Source organism: Arachis ipaensis, chromosome B1 (genome assembly GCF_059453495.1).
Source record: "Arachis ipaensis isolate K30076 ecotype BB chromosome B1, ASM5945349v1, whole genome shotgun sequence".
Classification (NCBI taxonomy): Eukaryota; Viridiplantae; Streptophyta; class Magnoliopsida; order Fabales; family Fabaceae; genus Arachis; species Arachis ipaensis.
Genome location: NC_142436.1, coordinates 63,985,631 through 64,010,196, shown reverse-complemented (window position 1 = coordinate 64,010,196; position 24,566 = coordinate 63,985,631). Strand labels below are relative to the sequence as shown.

At 36.3% G+C, this 24,566-nt stretch overlaps 2 protein-coding genes across 2 annotated transcripts; one reads left to right on the top strand and one right to left on the bottom strand.

Moving 5' to 3' along the window:
* The first annotated feature begins 602 nt into the window (after positions 1-602).
* LOC148576832 (uncharacterized) lies at positions 603-1,693 on the top strand. Its single transcript, XM_088502790.1, has 2 exons — positions 603-1,354; positions 1,579-1,693. The coding sequence occupies exons 1-2, from the start codon at positions 603-605 to the stop codon at positions 1,691-1,693; spliced, it is 867 nt and encodes a 288-aa protein (XP_088358916.1).
* A 901-nt stretch (positions 1,694-2,594) lies between these two features.
* On the bottom strand, positions 2,595-6,710 carry LOC107630812 (uncharacterized). Its single transcript, XM_016334069.3, has 16 exons — positions 6,569-6,710; positions 6,429-6,479; positions 6,169-6,344; positions 5,786-5,857; positions 5,584-5,695; positions 5,091-5,175; positions 4,939-4,990; positions 4,802-4,863; positions 4,608-4,723; positions 4,409-4,524; positions 4,164-4,232; positions 3,961-4,018; positions 3,659-3,732; positions 3,290-3,338; positions 3,044-3,123; positions 2,595-2,882 (listed from the first exon to the last, which is right to left on the bottom strand). The coding sequence occupies exons 1-16, from the start codon at positions 6,693-6,695 to the stop codon at positions 2,820-2,822; spliced, it is 1,362 nt and encodes a 453-aa protein (XP_016189555.3). The 5' UTR covers positions 6,696-6,710; the 3' UTR covers positions 2,595-2,819.
* Positions 6,711-24,566: the final 17,856 nt, after the last annotated feature.

Here is a 24,566-nt window from a genome sequence, read left to right as displayed (position 1 = left end):
CCTAACACTGTTTAGGTAACCTAATGGCACAAAGATTTTTTTATTTAAATTAAATAAATATAGCATTTATGAAAATAAATAAAATTTGAAATAGTTACAAAAATACATCCTCAGTCACATCTCAGATACTGTGGGTCCTTGTCAAAGATGACCACATCTTGGATGCACAGACCTTGTTCTGTGATAGGGTTTCTGCGAGTCATATCTCAAATGCAACCGTGATATGAACATAAGCATATATCAAGTATTGTGCATACGAGATACGCTCGTTTCATGGTTGGGGTCAGTGCATCCGAGATAAACCCAGCTTCCTAATACCTCCCTCAACATCCGAGATATAGTCAAGATTATAATTAGGGTCTCAACACCCAGAATATGGGTATTATGGTATAGATGTCTCTGCAGCCAAGATATGTTATAGAATAAGTCTATTTATAGAGACCATTTCAATAGCTCTTCTCACACAATTCACAAACCATTCTTCTCTTTCTCTTCTCTCCATTTTGTTCTGATGGAGAATAACCAATTCTTCTTTGTGGTGGTTTATCCCATTAATTAGACACGTTGATGAAGTGGTGATTTTTGAGTCTGAAAAGATTGTCATGGTGCGCACTTACCGGGTTGATAGCCTGGATGTGCGAACAAAAGAGGTTGGGCGGGTTGCATATAGATTTCTGAATGCGCTTTTGAACGGTGGATTTACCAACTGGTTATTTTGGATTTATGGGGATCAGCATGTGAGGGTAATGTTCAACGTACATGCACGTCTGATGCCGCAACATGTGATGGAGTTGTATGCTGTGATCTGTGATGTAGTTATTGGTAGTGGGCCGTCTCCTTCGACTCCTGAAGTTGTGCCGCTCAAGGCGGCACTGATCCACTATGCCCAGCCTCATGGTAGTGCAGACGAGGACAACAGTAAGGGCGATTCAACCTATGTTGCCGGGCCCAGGTCATCAAGCGATACAGCGTCTGAAGATAAGTTTGTACCAGAGACTCCCAGCGGTGGTATTGGTAGGTTTCTGCTGCCTCCCCCTTTGGCCATTCCTCGACTGTCAGATGGTCCTAGCCATTATCAGACGTTGAACTTGGATGCAATGCAGGCGGACAATCTTTTGAACCCTGGAAACGAGGAGGATTACAACACGGACGGTGTGGTGGAATTCCAAGTTGGGCATAGGTTCAGGAACCGAGAAGCAGTTCTAATGGCGGTGAAGAACTATAGTGTTCGACGGAATGCGAGGTACAGAGTTCTGGAGTCAAATAGGCTTAAATATCATTGTCGATGCAAGCAATTTACCAATGGTTGTCCATGGAGTCTTCGTGTGGCATTACGACAGAACTTGAATTACTCGTATATTTTATGTTATATTTTGGATGCATTAGACTCTATACGTTAGTTTTTTTGTTATGCATGATGTTGACATCCGAGCAAAATTTGCAAGGAGGTACGTCGGTTCGGTGGATTACATACCTGTCTGGCACCTACCATGTCTCAGGACCATGCTCAGCTGAATAGTGGTTTTTGCAAGGTCGTGTTACTTATGATAAAGACTGACCCATCGGTGTCTATCCCAGTGTTGCAAAGTGTTGTCCATCAGAGTTACCATTTCAAGCCCTCGTATCGAAAGGTGTGAATGGCAAAGCAGAAAGCGATTACAAAGATCTATGGCGACTGGGAAGAGTCGTATAACAGGATTGCTGCGCTCTTACAAGCTTTGCAGGAATGTCTCCCATGTACGATTCACGAATGCATTGCTTGCCTTATTACTAACAATAAAAAAGGTTAAACTACTAACCTCAAAGTCCAATGCTCCAGCTACGTGCTAAGTATTATTCAGTCTATTAATGTCTCATTTGTGGAACTTGATTTCATACGTCCAGAAGCTCACAAATTTGGAAAAAAATGGTTATAATCCACGTTTTTCCCGGATGCTGTGACATATATACGCAATCACGCATATCTCGAATGCACTGACCCCAATCACAAAACGAGCATATCTCGAATGCACAGTACCCGATCTATGCTTATGTTCATTTCACAGTTGTATCCGAGATATATGACCCGTAAAAACTCAATCACAGAACAAGGTCTATGCATCCGAGATGTGGTCATTTTCAATAAGGACCCTCAATATACGAGATGTGACTAAGAATGTATTTTTATAATTACTTCAACATTTATTTATTTTCGTAAATACTATATTTAATTTAAAAAAAAATCCCAATTTTTAATATCTAAATTTTTTATAAATTTTTTTAACAGCTATTTTTTGTTGCAATTAGTGTGGTCTTTAATCTAACACTTCCCACATAAATTAGGTTAAATGTCTATACAAAAATAATAATCTATATAGCATATGGCGCATTCTTCCAAAATCCTACATCATAAATCATTCATTCGAGTTTAAGATGATAGTAAAGCATGTCTAGGACCCATTTACAGGTCATATACTATGGTGAAAAAGAAACTAGTAGTTCATGTAAGCATCTGTGTTATAAGTTATAACTTGTAAATGGAACTAGTATCTCATGCACGCATCTGTGTTATAACTTGTAATTGAGTTATGCATTACATTACATAGACCTGAAACCCAGAATCTCCCTTCCCTTTCATACGTCCTTATGATGAAGCATCCAAATACAATCCCATACTAACTCCTATCCGATGAAGCCTAAAATAATAATATCGAAATTCAACGACTATACATAATTTATCAAAGCTTGTGTTATAGCTTACATGTTCTCAAGAATGAGTTGACCCCCATTTAAATTCAAATGGGCTTCCAAAAGGAACATGGCCAATCATGGAAGTGAGACTACCAACTAAGGAGATTTTTCGACTGCTGTAGTTTCGCATTATAGGAGCTTTCCATTTCCTCCTGAATATTATTTTACAGTTAGCAATGCACAAGAAACAAAATGCAACTTGAGTTTCCCATCTCATTTTTGTAGACATTCCAAAAGCATTTTAAAACGTGCCACATTGTTGTCAAGCTAGAAATAGGTAATACTTAATAGAGAATGAAGAACTGATTCAAACCTTGCAAATTTTCAGTAATGGCTGGAGGAAGGATGACCTAAAGAGTTTGATGGCATTTGCAAGTGAAGTTTTATTCCATTCTGCCATAAGTCAAGGTGACAAAAGCCATTAGTTGGGAAAATCTTGATTCTTGAACAAGATGTAAAAATAGAACAATAATTATATGCATGGAAAACTAATTATTTCCATGACATGCAAAAATTCTACCAGAAAGAAACCTAAGTATTGTCAGAGTATCAAACAAACCTCCTTCAACATCAGACCTCAAGCCCTCCCTATTCAGCTCTTCCAAAAGCTGAAATTTTAAAATTTTCACAAATATTAAACATACATCATCCAAATGGAGTAATCAGTAATGTGAATAAGTTCAAGCATTTGTTTTTCAGTTCAACCACTTCCACATGGTAAATTGCATTAGTAAAGGGTGGGACCAGAAGAGACAACATTAAAGTGCAGCAATTCCCAAGTCTTCAACTATTTATAGAATACTCCTCATATTTCAAGTTTGGCAAATAGTTGGCAAAATAAATCCAACCCTCCTTTCCAGAAGGATGAAGATAACCATTATAGTGTGCATATTTTAGTTAAGTAAGAAGATAGTCATTGTAGTTGTACCTGGATAAGGGTTGGCACCGTCGTGGGATCAAATTCTTCACAATTATTTGGGTTGATGGGGACACAAACACAGCCTACAAGGAAGAAATAGCCATAGCATGTTATAAGCCCTATCTAACTAACACACTTATCCCTATTTTCATAGGGACGACGCACTATCTAACCCGAAACAAAGGAGGATAAATTTTCTGTTTTAATATTCTTATAGCAATTACAAATTAAAACAAAAATATGACTTAAGAGTCAATAGTCACTTAAATCAACAACTTGCTATCAAGAAAAAGTTGATATGGAAAACATACCTGTTTTTGGGTGCACACAGAAGGGTGCTTTGAGCAAATGGTTCATATGTTTAGAAACCTAAAATATAAATACGTCCAGCCAAATAAGTAAAGAAAATTGTGTTATGACGACTGAGGAATAAATATGAATGCATAAGTTCGAAGCCAATATGAAAACCATCAATAAGAATACATGGGGAAAGAATGCCAAATAATAGACGAACCTCCATATCAAGCCTAGGATATGTATAGGTGAACACAATCTCTTCAACACACCTACGCACCACTTGTGCCTATGGAAACGCAAAGGAAAACAACAACAACAACAACAATAAAAATATCAGTTAGTATCTAGTTTGGAGAATGAAGCATCTAATTACTCAAGAAAGTCATAGCTGCACATATTTGATGCCATTAACCAATTGCTCCCAAAAAAAAACCTGCCTCAATACAAATGAGACTTCCATACCTTATGTTTTTGCAGCAACTGTTTAAGCTGCTCCCATCGAACAATATTAATGTCTTCTTTTGCACTAAAAGACCGCCTACTTTCTTGCCACTTTCCTCGAAGTTCAGAAGCAATAGCTGCAAATACAATTTACTCATTATATGCCAGATGATAGCAGGAAATCCACAAGCATCATCATACAGTGATAGGAGAAAAATACATTGATCAGGAATCATCTCTAGGATCTTTTCATATCTCTCCTCGCTAGAAAGTAAATTTTGACTTGTAAGCAGTTTTGTCTCAAAATATTCCTTCAGAACTTCAGTATATGATCTCCTACAGATATGAAATGTTATTCAGAACATTGAATTGTGGATTTAGCTAGGAAGGTCAGTTATTCACTATCGAACTTACGCCAGAAAGGGATGCAGAACTTGACCCATCAAGGAAACCTTCTTATAGTTATTTTCATTTCCCTGGAAAGAATATAAATCAAAGATATACTTAATACATGACTCGCAAACTAGATTATTAGTACAAAACTATCATACCTTGTAGACACGAAAATAGTCCGCAACTGCTGCTCTCTGCTCATTAGTCAACCTGTAAGTGTAATGGTAACATTTGAAAATATGTTTATGGCCCTTAGTAGCCAAACCAAACCAAAAACAAGTTTTAACTATATAGTGTCTCATGGTCTTACCGTCTTGCCTTTCTATCACAGACCCAACAATGTACACCACGTCGACCACTATATACCCAGAGAATATGTCTAAACCCAAAGTCATCTGAAAGAATAAATCAACACAATAATTAAGCTTGAGTGCATCAGAAGACATTACTTCCAAATAACTATCTGACAGTAGGGGTGCACATCGGTCGGGCCAGGCCGAGTTTAGTTAGACCTGGAACCAGCCCTAAAATAGAACTGGGTAAAAAAAGGCAAACCCAACAAAATATGCCTCGGGTCTGGGCCGGGTTTCAGGTCGAGCTGGGTCTTGAACACCCCTATCTGACAGCATACAAGAATGGTGCATAGACAATAGAGTGATATACAATAGTAGTATACACAAGTAAATGATAGTAAAGGCCAAAGAGAACTTTAGTCTCGCACTTTCATTTCAAACAATGTATAAATCAAAAATTCTACACTAGCTTTCAGTCTTTCACAGTATGTATAAAATGCACAAAATTACCTCTTAAGGAAGTATCTACTACTTTGACAGCTACAGTCATTAATGGCCAGCAATTGAGACAAACATCAGCACCTGAGCAGCAGTATCTAACATCATCATAATCTGACATATCCTACACATGATAATTAACCAACAAATGTTAAGAATCCCACAAAGAAGTAGAAAAACTCACAAGTACATTTTAATTTGAAGAGCTTCTTACTATATCAAAAATCAGCTCCCTCTCAACCGGAGTGAGAACATTATCTCCAGCATAAGCATTCCTATGTGCAGGCAGTAATACATTTAAAATAGACATCAGAATTCTTCCAAAAGTATCCTACATTACAGATTTTAGGTGGGGTATTTATGAGTTGGTGTGCTATATTTATTACTCCCCTATATGTTGCTTATTTCTCTGGTCACAACACCCAACAATTCACACAATCAGTAATATCATCTTTCTCTCTTTTGTCTAGTTACTCTATTATTTCCACTGAATAACCATGAATCTTAACACAGACTATTTAGCTAACTCAAAAATATATGCATCAATATCCTTCAGGATTAAGAGATAATTAAAAGAAACAAGCTTTCATATCTTACGTTGAGGTTGTAGATGGGTCCAATATCTATCTTTAACGGGCACTTGTCTTTGATGGAGTTTTCAAGTTCGGTGGCACTATTGAAGGTATTGTAGCACACAAATATATCGTTATCTAGAGTGTACGAGAATTCCCTTCGTCCCAAGTAAGATGAATCACAAGCAGGATGCTTCCCATCTACAAATACAAAAACAAAAATATAAAAAAAGATTAAAAGAAAAGATTATGACAGTAGACTGGTAGAATGGAATTTAAGCTTACCGTTGCCGTATGACATCCATCTATATAAATCAGCATGAGGAAACAGCTTACCTGAGGTCCAAAATATCAATGAATAAGAATGATTATGTAATTATTATGAAATTTTAGGAATAAAGAAATAGGAAGAGAAATTAAGTTACTGTAATATATTTTCAGATAACTGGGGTTGAACTCATTAGGAAGGGCCGCGATTTGGCCTTGCTGAGGCAGTTTTGGTTCATCAATGAGCATGTCATCGCTTTCTTTATAAGCTCCTTGGCGAGTCATTTTGCGGCGGTTGTTGGGGATCTGAAAATTGAAGTGTGGAGATGTAGAAGACTAAGCGAAAACAGCTTAGAGAGACAGCGGAAATAGCAGATTGGAGCAGATGGCAGGAACCAGGGGTATTCATGATGCGAATTGGCTCGGTTTTGATAGGGAAAACCATCTGATCCTATCGTACTGAATTTAATTGGATTGGTTTGGTTCGGATTTTTTGGTTTTTAAAACTAGTTTAAAATCCTAACATGTCCAAATCATATTTGATGTACTAAAAACCTGTTTTTATGCTATTTTCAGCCAATAAAATGCAAAAAAAAAAACCAATATATGAGAAGTAACAACGTTATAAACTGCAGTACTACAACACAATAATTAACAAAATTCAAAGTTCAACAAATAAAAAACATAGTTCTTGATTTAAACTCAAGTTCAGCAATGACAAAGCAAAAACAAAGGTTTTCATAGTTTCCATTTGAATTTTCCAACCACATGTTAATTATTTCATTCATTCACTTGAAGGTCTTGAAGTTACAACCAAGGTTGCGAGAACCGGACCGGTCATTGAACCGGTTAAGTAACTGGTTCAATGGTTCAATGGTTCAACCGGAGTTGAACCGTGGTTGAACCGATTTAATTAAATATATAATAAAATTTATTAAAAAATTAACTCTCCCATATGTAAATTTCTGTAAGTCAATCAAGCACACTCCAAAACATCCAAAACATGTATCCAACTTAAGAATCACAAGCATAATTCAACCAAACCATATGAAGCCATATAGTAAATTCAATACAGAGTTGTGGCAATGTTTTTATTTTGAATCAATAACAGCAAAACAACAATTCACCAAAACAAATACAACAGATTGAATTTAAAAATCAATCTCAGCCGAATTAATAAATTAAACAATTGAATTTATAACTCAATCTCAGCAGAATTAATTCAATATAAACAGACTGAATTCAAATAAAATTTCAAAACATTAATATCTCAAAATTCAGCAGAATAATCAATATACATCATATGCATGTTCAGAATAAATTTCAAATTTCAGAGGGATAGAGTCAGAGAGATAGAAACAGGGAGAGTTAGAGACTGAGACTTGAGACCTGAGAGGGTTGAAGGCTTGAAGCAGAGAAGAAGAGAATTGAGACCTGAGACCTGAGACCTGAGAGGGTTGAAGCAGAGACTAGAGACTTGAGACACGACGAAAGGTAGTCGCTTTGACTGCGAGACTCCACGCGAAGAAGAGAAGCAACGACGGTGAGACACAGTTTGGAGCATAGAAGCAGAAACGATGCCAGCAAGGAGGGGAGAAGCAGAAATGACGAGGAGGGGAGAGGCGGCGACAACCCAGGGTGAGGAGCAGAGAAGCGGCGACGACCCACGGCGGGAGCAGAGAAGCGACGACGACCCACGGCGACAGAGAGAGCTCGGACAGAGAGGGCGACAGAGAGAGAAGGGAGAGAAGGGTCCGGTGATGGGTTTGAGGTTAGAAGTGGGATGGTGGGTGGTGGCTGTTCTTCGAATTCGAAGAGAAGAGAGGATTGGGTGGGATTAGGGTTTTCTGCTGGTGTTAGAGAGACAGAGAAAGGGGAGGGGTGGGGAGGGGTGGGGTGGGGTGCTATCACTTATCAGAAAGGTTCAGAAAACCGGACCGGTCATCGAACCGCTCTAGTTACTGGTTCACTAGTTCATTGGTTCAACCGGTTCAACTGTAGTTCAACCAAAAAAATCGTTTTATAATAAACACCTGATTCTATAAAAATTCAATGAGGAACTGGTTCTAAACACTCTTCTGCATTTTTTTACTTCAAAAGGGGATCATAAACACCTAGTTCTATGAATAAACAAACTACAATGATATGCAATGCCAAAAATAGACCAATGATAAAATAATAAAGGGTTTCTCTCTTCAATTTTATGTTCAAGCTTGTAGCATACCAGAATCAACAGAATAATACCATTAAAATATTCTTCCTTCTTAATTCTTATATACCTCAAAGAATTTCCTACAAAATGAAAATTGAACACAACACACAGCTTTAAAACAAAAACAAAACAACACTCAGAAATCAATCGCCTCTTCTAAACACAGCCTTTAAAACAAAACAGAACAACATTCAGAGTATGAGCATTAATCACAAAAAATTGATTTCTGAAACAACAAAAACAGCAGAACAACATTCAGAGTTTGACATTGATCACAAAATATTGATTTATGAAAAAAAACAAAAACAGAAGAACAACATTTAGAGTTTGAGCATTGATAACAAAAAATTGGTTTCTGAAACAAAACAAACACTGCAAAACCAACAGAACAGCATTTAGAGTTTGAGCATTGATTACAAAAAATTAATTTCTGAAACAAAACAAACAATCAACAAAACAATGAAAACAGAATTTTTTTCCCTTCAGAAGAAGAAAACAATGAAAACATGAAGCATATAATAAATCAATGATCACCAATATCCAGCAAGAATCTCAAAGACAACAATAAATACACAACAACAATTTAGCAAATAAACAAGAACAACACCTAAATAGAAAATCCAACAAATTAAATCACATAAACCTAACAATTTAGCAAATTAAAACAACAGCAGCCCAACAATTTAGCAAATTATCAACTTAACAAGTTCAAGAACAGAAAATCACAACAAAAAAAATAAATAAAATAACAGAAGAACAACAGAATAATAACACAAGAACAATTAGCAAATTAACAAGTTCACACTAACAGTTAAAATTTACCAGAAGAACACTAATGCAAGTGGAATCATCATGCTAATATGTTTTCTACAAAGATGCTATTTGTGCAGCTAAAATTTCCTAATTACTAAGATCCAATTATTCTAATTTCACATGCAATCAACTTACTAAGTTTCTAAAAGCTAGAAATGATAAAACCAACCCGAAATATGGTTAAAGCATTTCATCGAACATGTTGAGTGCAGTAAACTTGAAACGAAATAAGAGAATTCAAACCTTAGTATCAATGTGATAGAGAAGAGAACATAAATATTGTATAATTTAATTCAGTCTATGAAAAAAATCCAAACCACTGCCAAATCAAATAGTTACTTATTGTAATAGAAATAAGAAGTTGCAGAGTTTGAAGCAGGTTATTGGTGTTGTGTGAGTGTATTGTCTGGTGGTGGGTTTAGGGAACTCACGAGGCGGCGACAAAAGAGAGCAGTTCGACGGCTAGGTGGAGCGCGCGGGTTGGTCGCAGAGTTTGAAGCAGGGCAACGTGGCTTCCAGACGAACGCGAACCCGAACGGTGAACGGCGAGTAAACGCGACCAGTGAACGGCGAGTGAACGCGAACGATGAACGCCGAGCAAACTTGAACGGCGAACAACGCGAACGAAGACGACGGCTGAACGAAGACACGAACGTTAACGGCAACCAACGGCGGCGGAAGCGCGGCTGAGATTAGTGACAGCAAACGGGGGTTGAAGACTTGGAGCACGAGGGAAGCTAGATAGACGGACGGACGGCGGCAGTATGCCACCCCTTGCGGCGGCGGTGGTGTAGGCTTACAGTGCTAGGGTTTTTTGGCTGAGTTTCTATGAATGAAAGAAAGGGAGGGAGAAAGGGAGAACAAGGTTCGTAGAACCGGACCGGTCATCGAACCGCTTTAGTTACTGGTTCACTGGTTTACTGGTTCAACCGGTCCAACCGTGGTCTAACCGGAAAAATCGTTTTAGAATAAAATAATATATAAATTTTAAATATATATCCTAAAATATACTTATAACTTTTGATAAAGATCTTCCTACCAATCCAGTTCTTTTGGTATAGCTTTGTGGTATAATTATAGCATTCCAATTCAGAATTAGACTGCATATACTATATTCAAGGAGAAATCTTATGCTTGTACAACTTAACAGCACATAATCCACCTGACATAAAGCTAAGCAAGGACTCAAGAATTGTTTATTCTGGACAAAAGGGGATCATAAACAACTGATTTTGTGGAAGTTCAATGAATAAACAAACAAACTACAATAATATGCATTATGCAATGCCATAAACAAACCAATGATGAAGGGTTCCTCTCTTCAAGCTTGTGGGGGACTAGAATCAATCAACAGAGTAGCTGTTGGGATAATCTTCCTTCTTAATGCTTATATACCTCAAACAATTTCCTACAAAATGAAAACTAAGCACAAAATAGGGCCTTAAAACAAAAATAAAACAACACTCACAGAGCCAGAAATCAGAACATTCACACAGCCAGAAATCAAGAACAATAAGCACAATATACTAAAAATAGCCAGAAATCAAGAACAATCAGCAACTAAAATTAAAATACAGCAACAAATAATCACCCTAAATACTAAAATCGATAAATCTATCAACAAAAATTCAAAAGCAATTGATTCAAAAGTTAAAAAACACTAAAACAGCAGCAGCAAGTACCAAACAGCAACAAGTAATCCCTAATCACACTAAACCTGAAATTTCAACAGCAACAAGTAATCCCTAATCACACTAAACCTGAAATTTCAACAAACATTACAAACAGCAACAAGTAATCCCTAATCCCTAAACAAAATTTCCAATAATGATTTCATTTCATTTTTAGCAGCAGCAAGAAAATTTTAACCAAAATTTCAGAAATCAAAGAAAGAGCAGCAGCACAAAATCAGCAAAAATTATCAATTTCATAATTTCACATTAAAAATCAACAAACAGAGGCTCTGGGGAGAGAAGACGGAGACACGAACAAAACAGACAGAGACACTAACCTTCAATGGAAGCACGGACGGCGACCAGGGAGACGACGGCTACTGGGGAGACGACGGCTACCGGGGAAGATGAAGACCGACGAGTCACTCACCTGGTTCGAGAGGCCAGCGAAGACGATGGAGCGTTACTGGGCTGGGAACCAGGCGACGATGGAGGGCTACTGGTGCTGAGGACCAGGCGACGGCGGTGGCGCTGACGACCTGAGAACCGCGGCGATGACGAATGGAGGGCTACTGGGCTGGGAATGCTTCAGACTTCAGAGTGCTAGGGTTCACTGAGACAGAGATGAATGAATGGGAGTCGGGGGAAGAAGAGGGGGATTTTCCGACTGGGTCGGGTTGGGATGTTGGATAATCGGGTTTCACTGTAAAACAATTAAAAACGCATCGTTTAAAGGAACCGGCCGGTCACCGGTCCGGCCCAACCGGCCGGTTTTCGGCCGGTTCATCGGTTTTCTAGCGATTCTCTCACAGCGGTTATTGAAAGAGGACCGGATCGCTTGTATTGCCGGTTCGTAATTAAACCGGTCGAACTGGCCGGTCCGGTCCAGTTTTCAAAACCTTGAGGGAGAAAGAAACGAAGGAGCTTCAGAACCAAGAGTGAAAGTAAGCGAATTTGGCAAAAACGACGCCGTTTCTTTTAAACCGGTTGATTCTCTGTCCGGTTCAACCGGCCGAAAACCGGCCAGTTCGATGGTTCTCCAGTTTTTAGAGAAACGGTTTTAGGGGCAAACCGGACCGTGATTGCTGCCGATTCACGATTAAATTGGTCGAATCGGCCGGTTCGGTCCAGTTTTGTTTTCAGAACATTGCTTGTCAGCTTCAGTTTTTCTTTTCTTTTTTTTTCCCTCAGCATCAAAACGACGCCGTTTGGTGGATTTTGGGAAAACCGGTCCTTGCAAAAACCCGACTGGTTCAACCGATTCAACGGTTAACTATCGATTAGACCGGTTTTTTAGGACAGTTTTGGAGATGTACCGGACCGACTAGATAACTGATTCTCAATTAACCCGGCTGAACCGGCCGGTCCAGTTTTCAGAACATTGCGAGGCATCGAGAATAAAACTAGTTTTCCCTCCTAAAGAGGGGTTGTTCCAGTCGGGGATGCTTAATTGTTTTGAAAAAGGGGATAAACGACGTCGTTTAATGCCAAAACCCCAAACCCTAATTTTACTCCTCACTCATCCCTCTCACACTCAACATCTCTCTCAGTCTCTGAAACACTCTCATCTTCACTCGCACCACCCACAGGCCAATACTCACACGAAGCAGCTAGCAACTCGGCTCAATCATTCCGTCGTCGGGTCTCGTCGTGGTTCGTGTGTCGCCACCTTCTTGGCCTCGTTATCACCGGCTCAGTCAAGCAGAAGCAGAAGCAGCCAGCAACTCGCCCCTGGTTCAGACGTCATCATCTTCTTGCTTCTTGGCCTCGCCATCGCTGCCTTCTCGCCGGTCTCGTAGCCGAGTCGCCGTGGTTAGTCACCTTTCCCTATTCCCTCTTTTTCAATTTTCCCTTGTCCCTGTCAACCCTAGTTAACAGCTTCTTGCCTTCTTTTTTAACTAATTAATTAACTTGCCATTTTGCTGTAAATCATCACTTAATTTAAATCATGTTTCTGATAAAATTATACAGTATTGTTAGTCTGTTAATATCATAATTAGAAAAACAGATGGAGTCCTGTAGAATGAAATAAATAATCATTGGCGTCTTAGTTAGTTTGTATGCTAAAGAATTTCTATGAAAATATATTAGTTAGTCATGTAAAAGAAAGTTAGGCAACATGCCACTTGGAGTTCAACACTTGAATTTATGTGAAAATATAGAATTTGGAATTTAAACCAGGAGAGGTAAATGAGGATACCTCTAGTTCTGGTACGACTTGAAATTTGATAATTTTGAAATAAGCATTGCTTTGTTGGAAATCCAGTGAGTTAGTGAGTTTGTCTTATGTAGTGACTTTGAGATTTGTTTCCTGATTTCTTTGATAATAATATGACACTAACACCACTTTCACTATTATCAAACTATAGAAATTCTCAGAAAAAATAGAACAATACTTAAATTACGGAAAAAAATAGAAAAGGATGTACACATAACATAGCCAACATCACACAACAAATAAGCACAATATTAATCAATAAAAAAGGCAAGCAGCTTGAGAGAGACACATTGACCAAAATTCTAAAGTTTAGCTAAATGGTGTATATATTGTTCATAAAGAATTCATTGTCAACCCAAGTCCATTGAATAACAAAATTTAACTCAAAAAAAAAAAAGAAATAACAACCATAGAGATATCAACACTTAACTACTTGGTAGAAGCTAACACAATTAAAGCTAATGCTTAATCACCCCAAACAAGAAAAAAACAACTAATCAATCTTTTGATAAAATAATAATCACACCATCAATGGTACCATTCAACATACACTAATGTCAAAGTAAAACAGAACAATTGAATTGAAACTCTAAAAGAAGAAGAATCACACAACCACTTATTAAAAATCCATGAAAAAAAAGTTAAGTTCCTTCTCCTTTCACTGAGAAAAACAAGTAAACAGTTTGTGTGCATATTCCATATCAGCGCCAAAATACACAAGATAATAGTTACTGCTATATCTAAGATTCACAAACACATTAATAACAATCAAGTATCAATTCTTAGCATAATTAATAATGCAAAAATAGATAATAAACTAGTCACTATTACAAAATATTTTCTCAACTTAAATGAACAAGAGAACAAAAGATAACACATTTCATAAATCAAGTCCAAAGAGTGATCACAAAGTTGGTGTCTATTTCTTCATGAGATAACACAATCCATAAACCAAGTCCAACTTAAAAACTAATATTTTTCTCCATAGTTGTACGCTCCCAGAACACCCAAGCATGGGTAGAGGAAAAATAAAGAGCATCAAAACAAAGTCTTACCAAAGACATCAGGAAACAAATCTCAAAGTCACTACATAAAACAAACTCACTAACTCACTACATAAAACAAACTCACTAACTCACTGGATTTCCAACAAAGTAATGCTTATTTCAAAATTATCAAATTTCAAGTCGTACCAGAACTAGAGGTATCCTCATTTACCTCTCCTAGTTTAAATTCCAAATTCTATATTTTCACAGAAATTCAAGTGTTGAACTCCAAGTGGCATGTTGCCTAACTTTCTTCTACAAGACTAACTAATATATTTTCACAAAAATTCTTTGGCATACAAACTAACTAAGATGACAATGATTATTTATTTCATTCTACAAGACTCCATTTGTTTTCCTAATTATGATATTAATAGACTAACAATACTGTATAATTTTATCAGAAACATGATTTAAATTCAGTAATGATTTGCAGCAAAATGGCAAGTTAATTAATTAGTTAAAGAAGAAGGCAAGAAGCTGTGAACTAGGGTTGACAAGGACAAGGGAAAATTGAAAAAGAGGGAACAGGGAAAGGCGACTAACGATGGCGAGGCCAAGAAGCAAGAAGACGATAACGTCTGAACCAGGGGCGAGTTGATGGCTGCTTCTGCTTCTGCTTGACTGAGCTGGCGATAATGAGGACAAGAAGGTGGCGACACACGAACCACGACGAGACCCGACAACGGAATGATTGAGCCGAGTTGCTGGCTGTTTCATGTGAGTATTGGCCTGTGGGTGGTGTGAGTGAAGACGAGAGTGTTTCAGAGACTGATGAGAGAGATGTTGAGTGTGAGAGGGACGAGTGAGGAGTAAAATTAGGGTTTGGAGTTTTGGCATTAAACGACACCATTTATCCCCTTTTTCAAAACAATTAAGCATCCCCGACTGGAACAACCCCTCTTTAGGTGGGAAAACTAATTTTATTCTCGATGCCTCGCATGGGAATTTAAATTATAATTTTAAATAAATATTATTTAGTATGAATATAAATTAATTTATTTTAAAATAATTGATAATATATTTTTTTATATGTAAATAATGATATTTGATTTGTAATTTATTAATAATTAATTTCTTAAATTTTTTTGTAAAATGAATAGTATGCGAAAATAGTAATTTTATTTTTATTAGTTACAAAATTATTTATATTTTTTATTATGTAATTAATTTAGTTAATAATTTATATTATTGTTCTTTTATAAAAAAAATATCAGTTTATTATTGATATTATTATGTTTATTATCCTAGATAATAACTTAAGTTATTTATTTCGTATGCAAAAAAATATTAAGAGAAATGATAGAAGATCATCAGAATTTATTATTTTTTGTCATCATTTTTAGTCATCAATCTAATTCTTTTAGTTTAATAATTTAATAATATATTTTATCCCACACTTAGCTTACACTTTTAAATATTGATGTCCAATTGATGGTTAAAAATAATAAATTCTAATGGCCCTCTAGTATTTCTCTAATATAAATAACATCTTATTTCTTAAATTTCTTAATATACCCATACAAAAAGAAAAAAATTATGCAATAGATCATATGTTATAAAAATTAGATAATTTATACATAAATTAACTATATGATCATTACAAAATATTAAAAAAATATTTATCATGCATAATAGTCCTATATATATGTAATGGCATGTATGTATTAATATGATCTATTTTAATTATGTGAATGTAATTTATTATTATTTTTTATTACATTAATAAATAATAATTATACCTAAAAAACATGAAAGAGATAATTAAAAAAGTTTTTTAATTTGAATTAAAAAAATTTCTCGTAACTGTATCCAATTTTTATATATACTAAATAATTATAATATTGAATAATATTATATTTATTTAGCAATGATTCAAAATATTAATTCAAAATATAACTAGGTCCAATAATCATAATCATATTTACTTTAAGATTTATACTTTGAAAAACTGAAAGTACTAATATCTTATACTTTTACTTTCTTATTTTTAGACTATCATAAACGTTAATTTTTTTCGATGACAATTCATTAAAAACAATGTACATATAAACATAATTAAGCCATCTTAAAAATATGTAACAATTTTCATTATATATATATATATTAAAATAAAAAATAATTATTCATAAATAAATAAAAATTACTATCAAAAGTTGAATATGCAGATAAAAATAATAAATTATAACCTTTAAAAACTATTTCTAAAATTTTACACAAATAGTAAAGTCATATATTTATATGGTGATGTCACTAACCACTAATATGAATTATAGAATACAAATAAATGCAAGAAAGTAAAAATAAAATCTCTAAACTCAATCAACGTAAAAATTAGAATGAGAGTCTTAGTTTTTTTCTTCCAAATGTTGTATTAAATAGAGGACAGAATGAAATCATGTTTTTCACTATTACAAAAGTGCATGTTATCGACGACAGCCGTTATGACAGCGTGTCACGCGGTCGAGTTACCAACAACCTAACGTCAGCAATTAGGGTATTTTGTCGTTACAATTAAAATTTTAACAATATTTTTCGGACATTAATTTTATCAACAGCTACATCATAGATAACTGTTGGTAAAGTTTCGCACCACTTTGACGTCAAGTAGTACTCATTATTAAACACACTAAACAATGTAAACAATAAATGGTAAAGTATAACCTGAAAAGGAATCACTTAAATCCAAGAAAAACATGTGACGAAATATAATAAATTTATACTAACGGTTCAATAGACGCTACTGTAACTGTTTAGTCGTTTTTTATTGAGTTTAAAAAATTATTTTTATATTTTTATTTTAAAATTATAAATCTAATATCAATAATTAAAAAATAAATTATGAAAAAATAAAATGTCTTAAGTTATTTAATATGTAAATGTATAAAATAAATAAATTTAAATTAAAAAAGTAAGATTAAAAAAGAATTATATTGTGTAAAAAAATGAAGATAAAAATTTTACTACAAGAAAAATGCTAAGTACCGTCGGATTTATAGTCATCCTTGGATTTACGGTACAAACATCGCCAAAAACTGCTTACTATCGGATTTATTTTGTTCGACACTAATTAGCTACGAATTTTTTATCAGTCTTTTCAATGGATTTGGCGAGATTGTGTTAATGGTTACCGTCAGATTTATCCGACAGTAATGTTAATTTTATAAACCCTAAATTTTTTTTGGCACAATTAAGCCACAATTAGGAGACTCTTGTTAACAAAATTGTCAGCAGAAATTTAACGTCGCCAGAAATTAAGAAATTATTTTATTAAAAAATAAATGCTCTGAATGAAATAAAATATCACAAATGTAGAATACAATGAAGTAGACAAATAGAAATGCGTAAAACCCTAAATCCTACAGATCCCAGTATTCTTCACCGCCGCCGTCATCGGTGGCAGCGTCGTGGTCCCCCTACTGAGGCGGCGGAGGAGGTGCTGCCGTCGGTGACCCACCAACAACGTCGTCGTTGCTCCAGCGTGCATCTGCTGGTTGTACTCTTCCATCTATTGTCACAACCGATCGAGCTGCTCCAGCTTCTCCATCAGGTTGATGCTGACAGCAACGCATGGAAGAATCTGTCGACATCTCTGCTCAGACTGCTCCACCTGCTGGTGAAGCTCCTGTGTTAGCTTCTGCACCTCCTCCCTCAGGTCGACAACTTTCTGAGATCAGCAGGGCTAGTGGTAGAGGCAGACACAGAGGAAGCTGCCAACGCGGAGGAGCGGAGGCCATTGGCGAAGAATGACCCCAACCTGAAGCGGTGATTCTTGTGGGGTTCAGAGGCGATCTCTTGCCAAATCCTATTGAGATCCACCACGGAGGTTTCGGAGCCGGCTTTGTCGGCCCCACTAGGCGGATGAGATTGCTTGGTCGCACCTCCAACCTTTGCTGGTAATCCTCCTGCGTCACACACATTAGTTGAGATTAGGATAATAGTTACATAATTGACTTTAAACCAAATAAAATTGAAACTTAGGATTAATTTAAACTCACATAATGGGTCACAAACTACTCGTCAGCAAATCTCTCTCTGTTTACCTTCAAAGTATACGTATACTTGAAGATCTCTACCAGAATCGCCTCACGATCCAATAACTTAGACTACAAATTAATATATCAACCAACCAATAAAATAAACGAACAAATTAAACAATGACAGACAAATATAAGCATGAACCAAAATTTTAATTGTAATTTTGAAAACATAATTTTAATTTTTTCGATTTCACTGAAAATATTATGAAAATTTTGACAGAATCTCCCATAAAATTCGGATTTAGCCATCCTTGAAGGGTTCCATCCAACATTTTTTAGTAATCTCAGAGTCTAATCTAACCTATTCCAACCACCTAAATCCACTAAAATAGAAAATTAAACTAATATTTACTCTACTAACTAATTAATTAAATTAATAATAAAAAAGAAAAGTAAAAAACTAATTCAAATAACTACTAAAATATTAAACAATGCTAAAATTCTTACCAGTCTGGTCTTCTTCTTTATGAAAATCGTCGACCCATCCGTATATCTCAATGACTGATAAATCCGCATTTCATGGTATTTATTTGCTTTAATTAGGTGAATTTTATTAACTTTTCCTACATTTATTCGTTAAAATAGCATGGTTTTGTAAATTCTTCCTAAATTGTGCTTAAGATTGAAAATATGCTTTTTAGACCCTTAATTTGGCAAATTTAATTTACTTTAATTCCATTTGATGCCTTGATATGTTTGTTTAGTGATTTCAGGCTTAGAAGGCAAAGATTAGATTGAAGAAATGAAGAAAAAGCATGTAAAAGTGGAGAATTTATGAAGAAATGAAGTTTTGGAAATCTGCCTGGTTGTGCGTACGCGTGACCTTACGCGTATGTGTGACCTGAGATTTCGCTATGTTGCATGTACGCATGCCTTCCGCGTACGCGTGACACGAAGCACGTGAGATTTCTAGATTCTTTCAAGCCCAAATCCAATTCATTTCTGAAGTATTTGAGGCCAAATTCAAGGAAGAACAAGGGGAGAGCAATTAGGTTTAGTTTAGAACCATATTTTAGCTTATATTCTAGAGAGAGAAGCTCTCTCTTCTCTCTAGAATTAGGGTAGATTTAGTTCTAATACTTGCTTTGATTTAGTTCCCTTTACTTTTCCTTGTTTTATTACCTTGATTCTCTTAGTTTTACTTGTTATTTCTTGTATTTAGTTACTTTTATGTTATTGAACTCTTGTTGATTTTTATTTCCTTTAATGCAATTGATGCCTTTTTATATTTCTTAATTGTTTAATTAAGTTGTTATTGTTACTTTCTTGCATTTGGTAGTTTTAGATTTCATTATTATTGCAAGTTTACCATGCTTTTCTTTTATGCCTTTGATGCTCGAGTTCTCGTACGATTTAGAATTTCACAAATGAATTCTCGTTGCAAGTATAGTTCTAAACCGACAAAGAATCCTCACATGTAAAAAATATTGGTTGTCACAAATAACAAACCCCAAATAAGAATTATCCGAAGTATTTAAACTACGAGTCGTCTCACAAGGAATTGCAATGAAGTGGTCAATTATTGGCTATGAAGGTGTAAGGGGTTTGGTTTATAAAAGGCAAGAGAATAAATGACAAGAAAAGTAAATCAAGCAAGAAATTAAAGAAGACAAGTAATAAAGAGAAAGCAAGTAATAAAGAGAGACATTCATGGCAAGAATTGAGAATATAGGCTTTCTATCCTAGTCACTAATAACAATAATTAACAAGAATTTATCCTATTTCGTCATCTCCAATGTTGGAAGAAGGTGTAAGTTATCTTCCATGAGAGAAAGTCAAACAAGACTAGTAATTCAATCTAAAAATCCTAATCAACTTACTAATAGAATTAGCAAGAGATTAGAGTCAATGGAAATCATATTAACTAACAACTCTAGATCACCAATATGAGTTGGGTATTCATGACTCAAGATTACCTAATTACTCTTTCCAAGCCAAGAATGCTCAAAATCTACTCTAACATCCAACCAAGCATTTTGTCAAACACTTGGAAGGCATAAATGGAAAGCATAATAAATGTGCAAGAAATATAAATCTACCAACTACCTATTGCAAGGAAGGTAAAATTCACAACTCAAATCAACAATAAAAGAACATCAAACATCAAATTTCATTATCCAAATTCAACATGAGTGCATGAACATAAAAGAGGCATAAAAGTAAAATTAACACTACAAACTATGAGAATGAAAGATTAGAAGCAAGAATTCATAAAGAAAATAAGATGAAAACATGAAATTGGACCTAGATCTAAGAGAAATTAACCTAATCCTAACCTAATTCTAGAGAGAAGAGGGAGCTTCTCTCTCTAGAAACTAAACTACATGATAACAAGCTACCAACAATTGCTCCCTCTTTGCTCAATCTTCAACTCTGCATCAAATACCCTCAGAAACAAGTTGGAATTGGGCCTGAGCAGCTCAGAAATTACCCCCAGCGATTTCACTTTAAGTGGGTCACGTGCCGAGCGTCACGCGTACGCGTGGGTGACGCGTGCGCTGATAATAAGATTTGCTCGATGGTCTAGATTTTCTTCTTATAGAAAAGAATTACTTCGTTGTAAGCATAGCTCCAAACCAACAAACAATTCTCACATCAAAAATTTTAGTTTTGTCACAAGTACAAACCCCAATGAATTTATAACCGAAGTATTTAGACTCCGGGTCGTCTCACGAGGATAATAATGAAGTAGTCAATTATTAGCTACGAGAATGCAAGGGGTAAAAGGGGGTTTGGTTGATAAAAGGGGCAATAAAATAAATGGCAAGAAAAGTAAATCAAATAAGCAATTAAAGAAGCAAGATAAGGGACTCTTGGCTAAGACTTAGGTAGTTGAGATCACTATCTTTGTCGCAATTCAAACATTGATAATTATGCGGAACCGAGCTCATTAGGTCTACTCACTAAAGCCTTAAGTACGTAATGTCTACTCCTAGGCTTGGAGTACGTCAAATGGCTTGATCAACATCAATCCATAAGTGCCAACCTAGTTACTAATTGACTTAGTAGTAGGCTAGAGTCAATGGTTATCAAATTGATCCTCCAAGGGTTCTAAAATTACCAATTCAACAAAATCCAAGGACTCAAGATCACTCAACCCCCTTAGCCTAGGCCAAGGGTCAAGAGAACTACTCAGAAACTATAGGAAGCATTATATCAAACACCTAATGTGCAATAAAGTAAACATCACAAAATGCTAAAATTAAGGAAAACCATGACTATCATAAGCAAGAAATCAATAATAGCAAGCAAGATCAACATGAAAGAAACATCAACATCAAATTGCATTAATTGTAAACCAAATCCATCATGAGTTTATCATCACAAAAGAGAACAAAATGAGCAACCAACATTACAACTAAGGAGATCAAGACATAGACATGAGAAATCATAAAAGAAACAAGATGAAAGCAAGGAATTAAACATGGATCTATGACATTTTAACCTAATCCTAACCTAATTCTAGAGAGAAGAGGGAGATTCTCTCTCTAGAAAACTAACTAAAGGCTCATGTTGACTAACTAATTGCTCCCCCTTTGCTTGGGGTTCAATTCTGCATGAAATACACTCAGAAATATCATGAGGACTTTCCCATAGGTTGTAATGGGCTAGGGTCAAGGTAGGATGCATATGGTCAAGTGAGCTTGAAATTTGGATCCTTGATTAACTTAAACTTTCCACCTAACCTATGACAACCTAAACAATTCTAAACAAACCTAGCTATCCATTCTTCACTTTTTCACACACTCATGCATTTCCTTTAGATCACCACACATATGCATCGATCATTATTAAACTTTGAACTTTGGGGCATTTTTGTCCCCTTTTTATTGCAATTCTTTTTCTAGTTTTTTTTCTTTTCTTTTCTTTTTTTTTTTGAAAGCTAAAATATATATAAGGATATCAATGCATATGGTTTACACATGATTAATACATGAGTGTGTACCCAATTCCCAAAATTTTCAACATAAATACAAAAACACTTTTATCTATACCCAATGTACCCAACTTTCCCAAAATCAAATGATAAACACTCTCACTAGCCTAAGCTAATCAAAGATCCAAACAAGGGACATTTATTATTTTTTTCACTTAGGCTTGTAATGTGCTATAATTAAGAACAAATGGGTTAAGTATAGGCTCAAAATTGGCTAGCAATTGAAGATAAAAGGTTAGCTATTTGGGTAAGTGAGCTATTTGAAAAATGGCCTCAATCATACAAATGCATGTATACACAAAATAATGGACATAAAGAATCAAACAAATCAAAGATTACACTCATAGGAAGAGAATAATGCACACAAGAATGAAAATAAGTGGTTATGTATGATGTAACCACACAATTAGGCTCAAAACTCTCATGCTCGTGTTCTTTGCTCAAAACATGATCCATAAAGTGTATAATTTAAGCAAGTTTTAAAAAAAATTCAACCAATTGGAATGGTGCGCTAGAAATGAAATTCTTGAAAATTTTCATCATATTGACTAAGCTCATTCTAATGCAAGGTTGTGATTTAGAAAATTTTAAAAATTTTTCCTAGTTTGCCCTCTTTTCAATCAAAACACAATTCTTATACAAAAAGGATCAACTAGGTTTTGACAATCCAAAATATTTTTCTAATCACAATCAGAAGCCAAAATGCAATATATACATATATAGTAAAGTGTGCAACAACCAAAATAAGGGCATCCACAATGACAAATATATACAGTAATCCCAAAATGATCTCAAAGATAAAGTGCAAAATAAAATAAAGTAGCAGAAACTAGAGATAAATGTCTGAAAGTTTACCACATAAATGCAATGCACCGTTCTCGATGCTACTGCTGAAGCTCGGGATGGGAGTCAACAATCGCGCCGGGCTGTAGCTCAGGCTCAGGATGTGGTACTAGCTCAGGCTGTGAATCCTCAGGAGGCTGCTGAACCTCTGTGGCGACCTGTGTCTCTAGTGGTGCCTCCTGCTGAGTCGGCTCCTCTACATGCTCCTCCTCCTGATTCTGCTCGTCGGAGGCTGGAGAGCCTGGGAGCGGAGGTAGCTCAATACCCTGTGAGACAAATACCTGATCTATGCGGTCGAGACGTCGCATGATACGATACTCGCTGCACTCCATGAAGCGAAACAGGCGCTGCACCAACAGGTAAGTTGGCTCAGGTGTAGGAGGTGGTGGTAAGGATGCTGCGACTGCTGAAGTAGAGGGGGGTCCTGCTGCGGCTGCTGCTGATGATGACGGTTGAGCTGCCTTCTCCACTACTCTGGCTCGAGAACGGCGTCTGGGTGGAGGCTTCTTGTGCACCCACCCACCCCATGGAATATTAACCTCCTTGTCGTCCTCATCTAGGGGTGGTGGTGTCACATCATCATCCTCCCACAGGACATCAGCAGCTCAATCATGCTGGTGACCAGTATAGGGAATGGCAAGAGACCACGGATATGCGTGCGCCACATACTCTGCCTGATCAGTCGGGAAAAGTCTACCTCCTTCCCCTCCATCACACACCCAATCAGAACCATCATATCCATCGGAATCTCTGAGAAGTGAGTGGTGGGCAGGACAAAATGGGCGAAAATATGCTGCCAAGTCTTAGCCTCTCTCGATAGATAAGTGAAACGCATCCCCTTGGGCTTTTTGTTCCCAGAATCCATCACCCAAGGGGCGTCAGGTGTGGCAATCACGCGCTTCAACGCCTCATAATCGAAGGTCATGCAGTGGATAGCTACCTCTACCTGCTGACAGGCGCATGAGTCATCAGTACGAGGTCGGCAAAGCAATGCGTCCCCAATAGCAGCCTCGTTGATTAGAATCTCTCTACTCCGCACTTGGACTAAATCAAGAGTGGCACGAAAGAAGTTGCAGTAGAATTCTCTAACCCATGAAGTGTTTATCCTCCCTAAATCTCTGTCAACAAAGTCCAATTCCAACTCCAGAATGTGGCTGTTTATGGCGCGTCTCACATCATTGGGGAGGACCAGCTTCTTTTCAATGTTCAGGTTCGTCTTCCGGAATTTAGAGAAGCGAAGCTCACAGTAGAGGTTGGAGAATTTGATTGGGTCAGTGGATGGGAGCAACTGATTTTCTTTGTCCACTTCATTCAGGGGATTTTTAGAATAATTTGCATAGGGTGAAGGGGTAGAGGTTTTAGAGCGGTTTCTCT

What these genes read in the sequence shown, in the direction of transcription:
- LOC148576832 (XM_088502790.1), top strand. Translation starts at nt 603, where the DNA reads ATGGTGCGCACTTACCGGGTTGATAGCCTGGATGTGCGAACAAAAGAG. An exon ending in CGACAGAACTTGAATTACTC is followed by an intron (nt 1,355 to 1,578) that starts GTATATTTTATG and finishes TGTCTATCCCAG; the next exon opens with TGTTGCAAAGTGTTGTCCAT.
- LOC107630812 (XM_016334069.3), bottom strand. Translation starts at nt 6,695, where the DNA reads ATGACTCGCCAAGGAGCTTATAAAGAAAGCGATGACATGCTCATTGAT. An exon ending in GGGAGCTGATTTTTGATATA is followed by an intron (nt 5,696 to 5,785) that starts GTAAGAAGCTCT and finishes TATCATGTGTAG; the next exon opens with GATATGTCAGATTATGATGA. An exon ending in GTTCTGCATCCCTTTCTGGC is followed by an intron (nt 4,724 to 4,801) that starts GTAAGTTCGATA and finishes TCATATCTGTAG; the next exon opens with GAGATCATATACTGAAGTTC.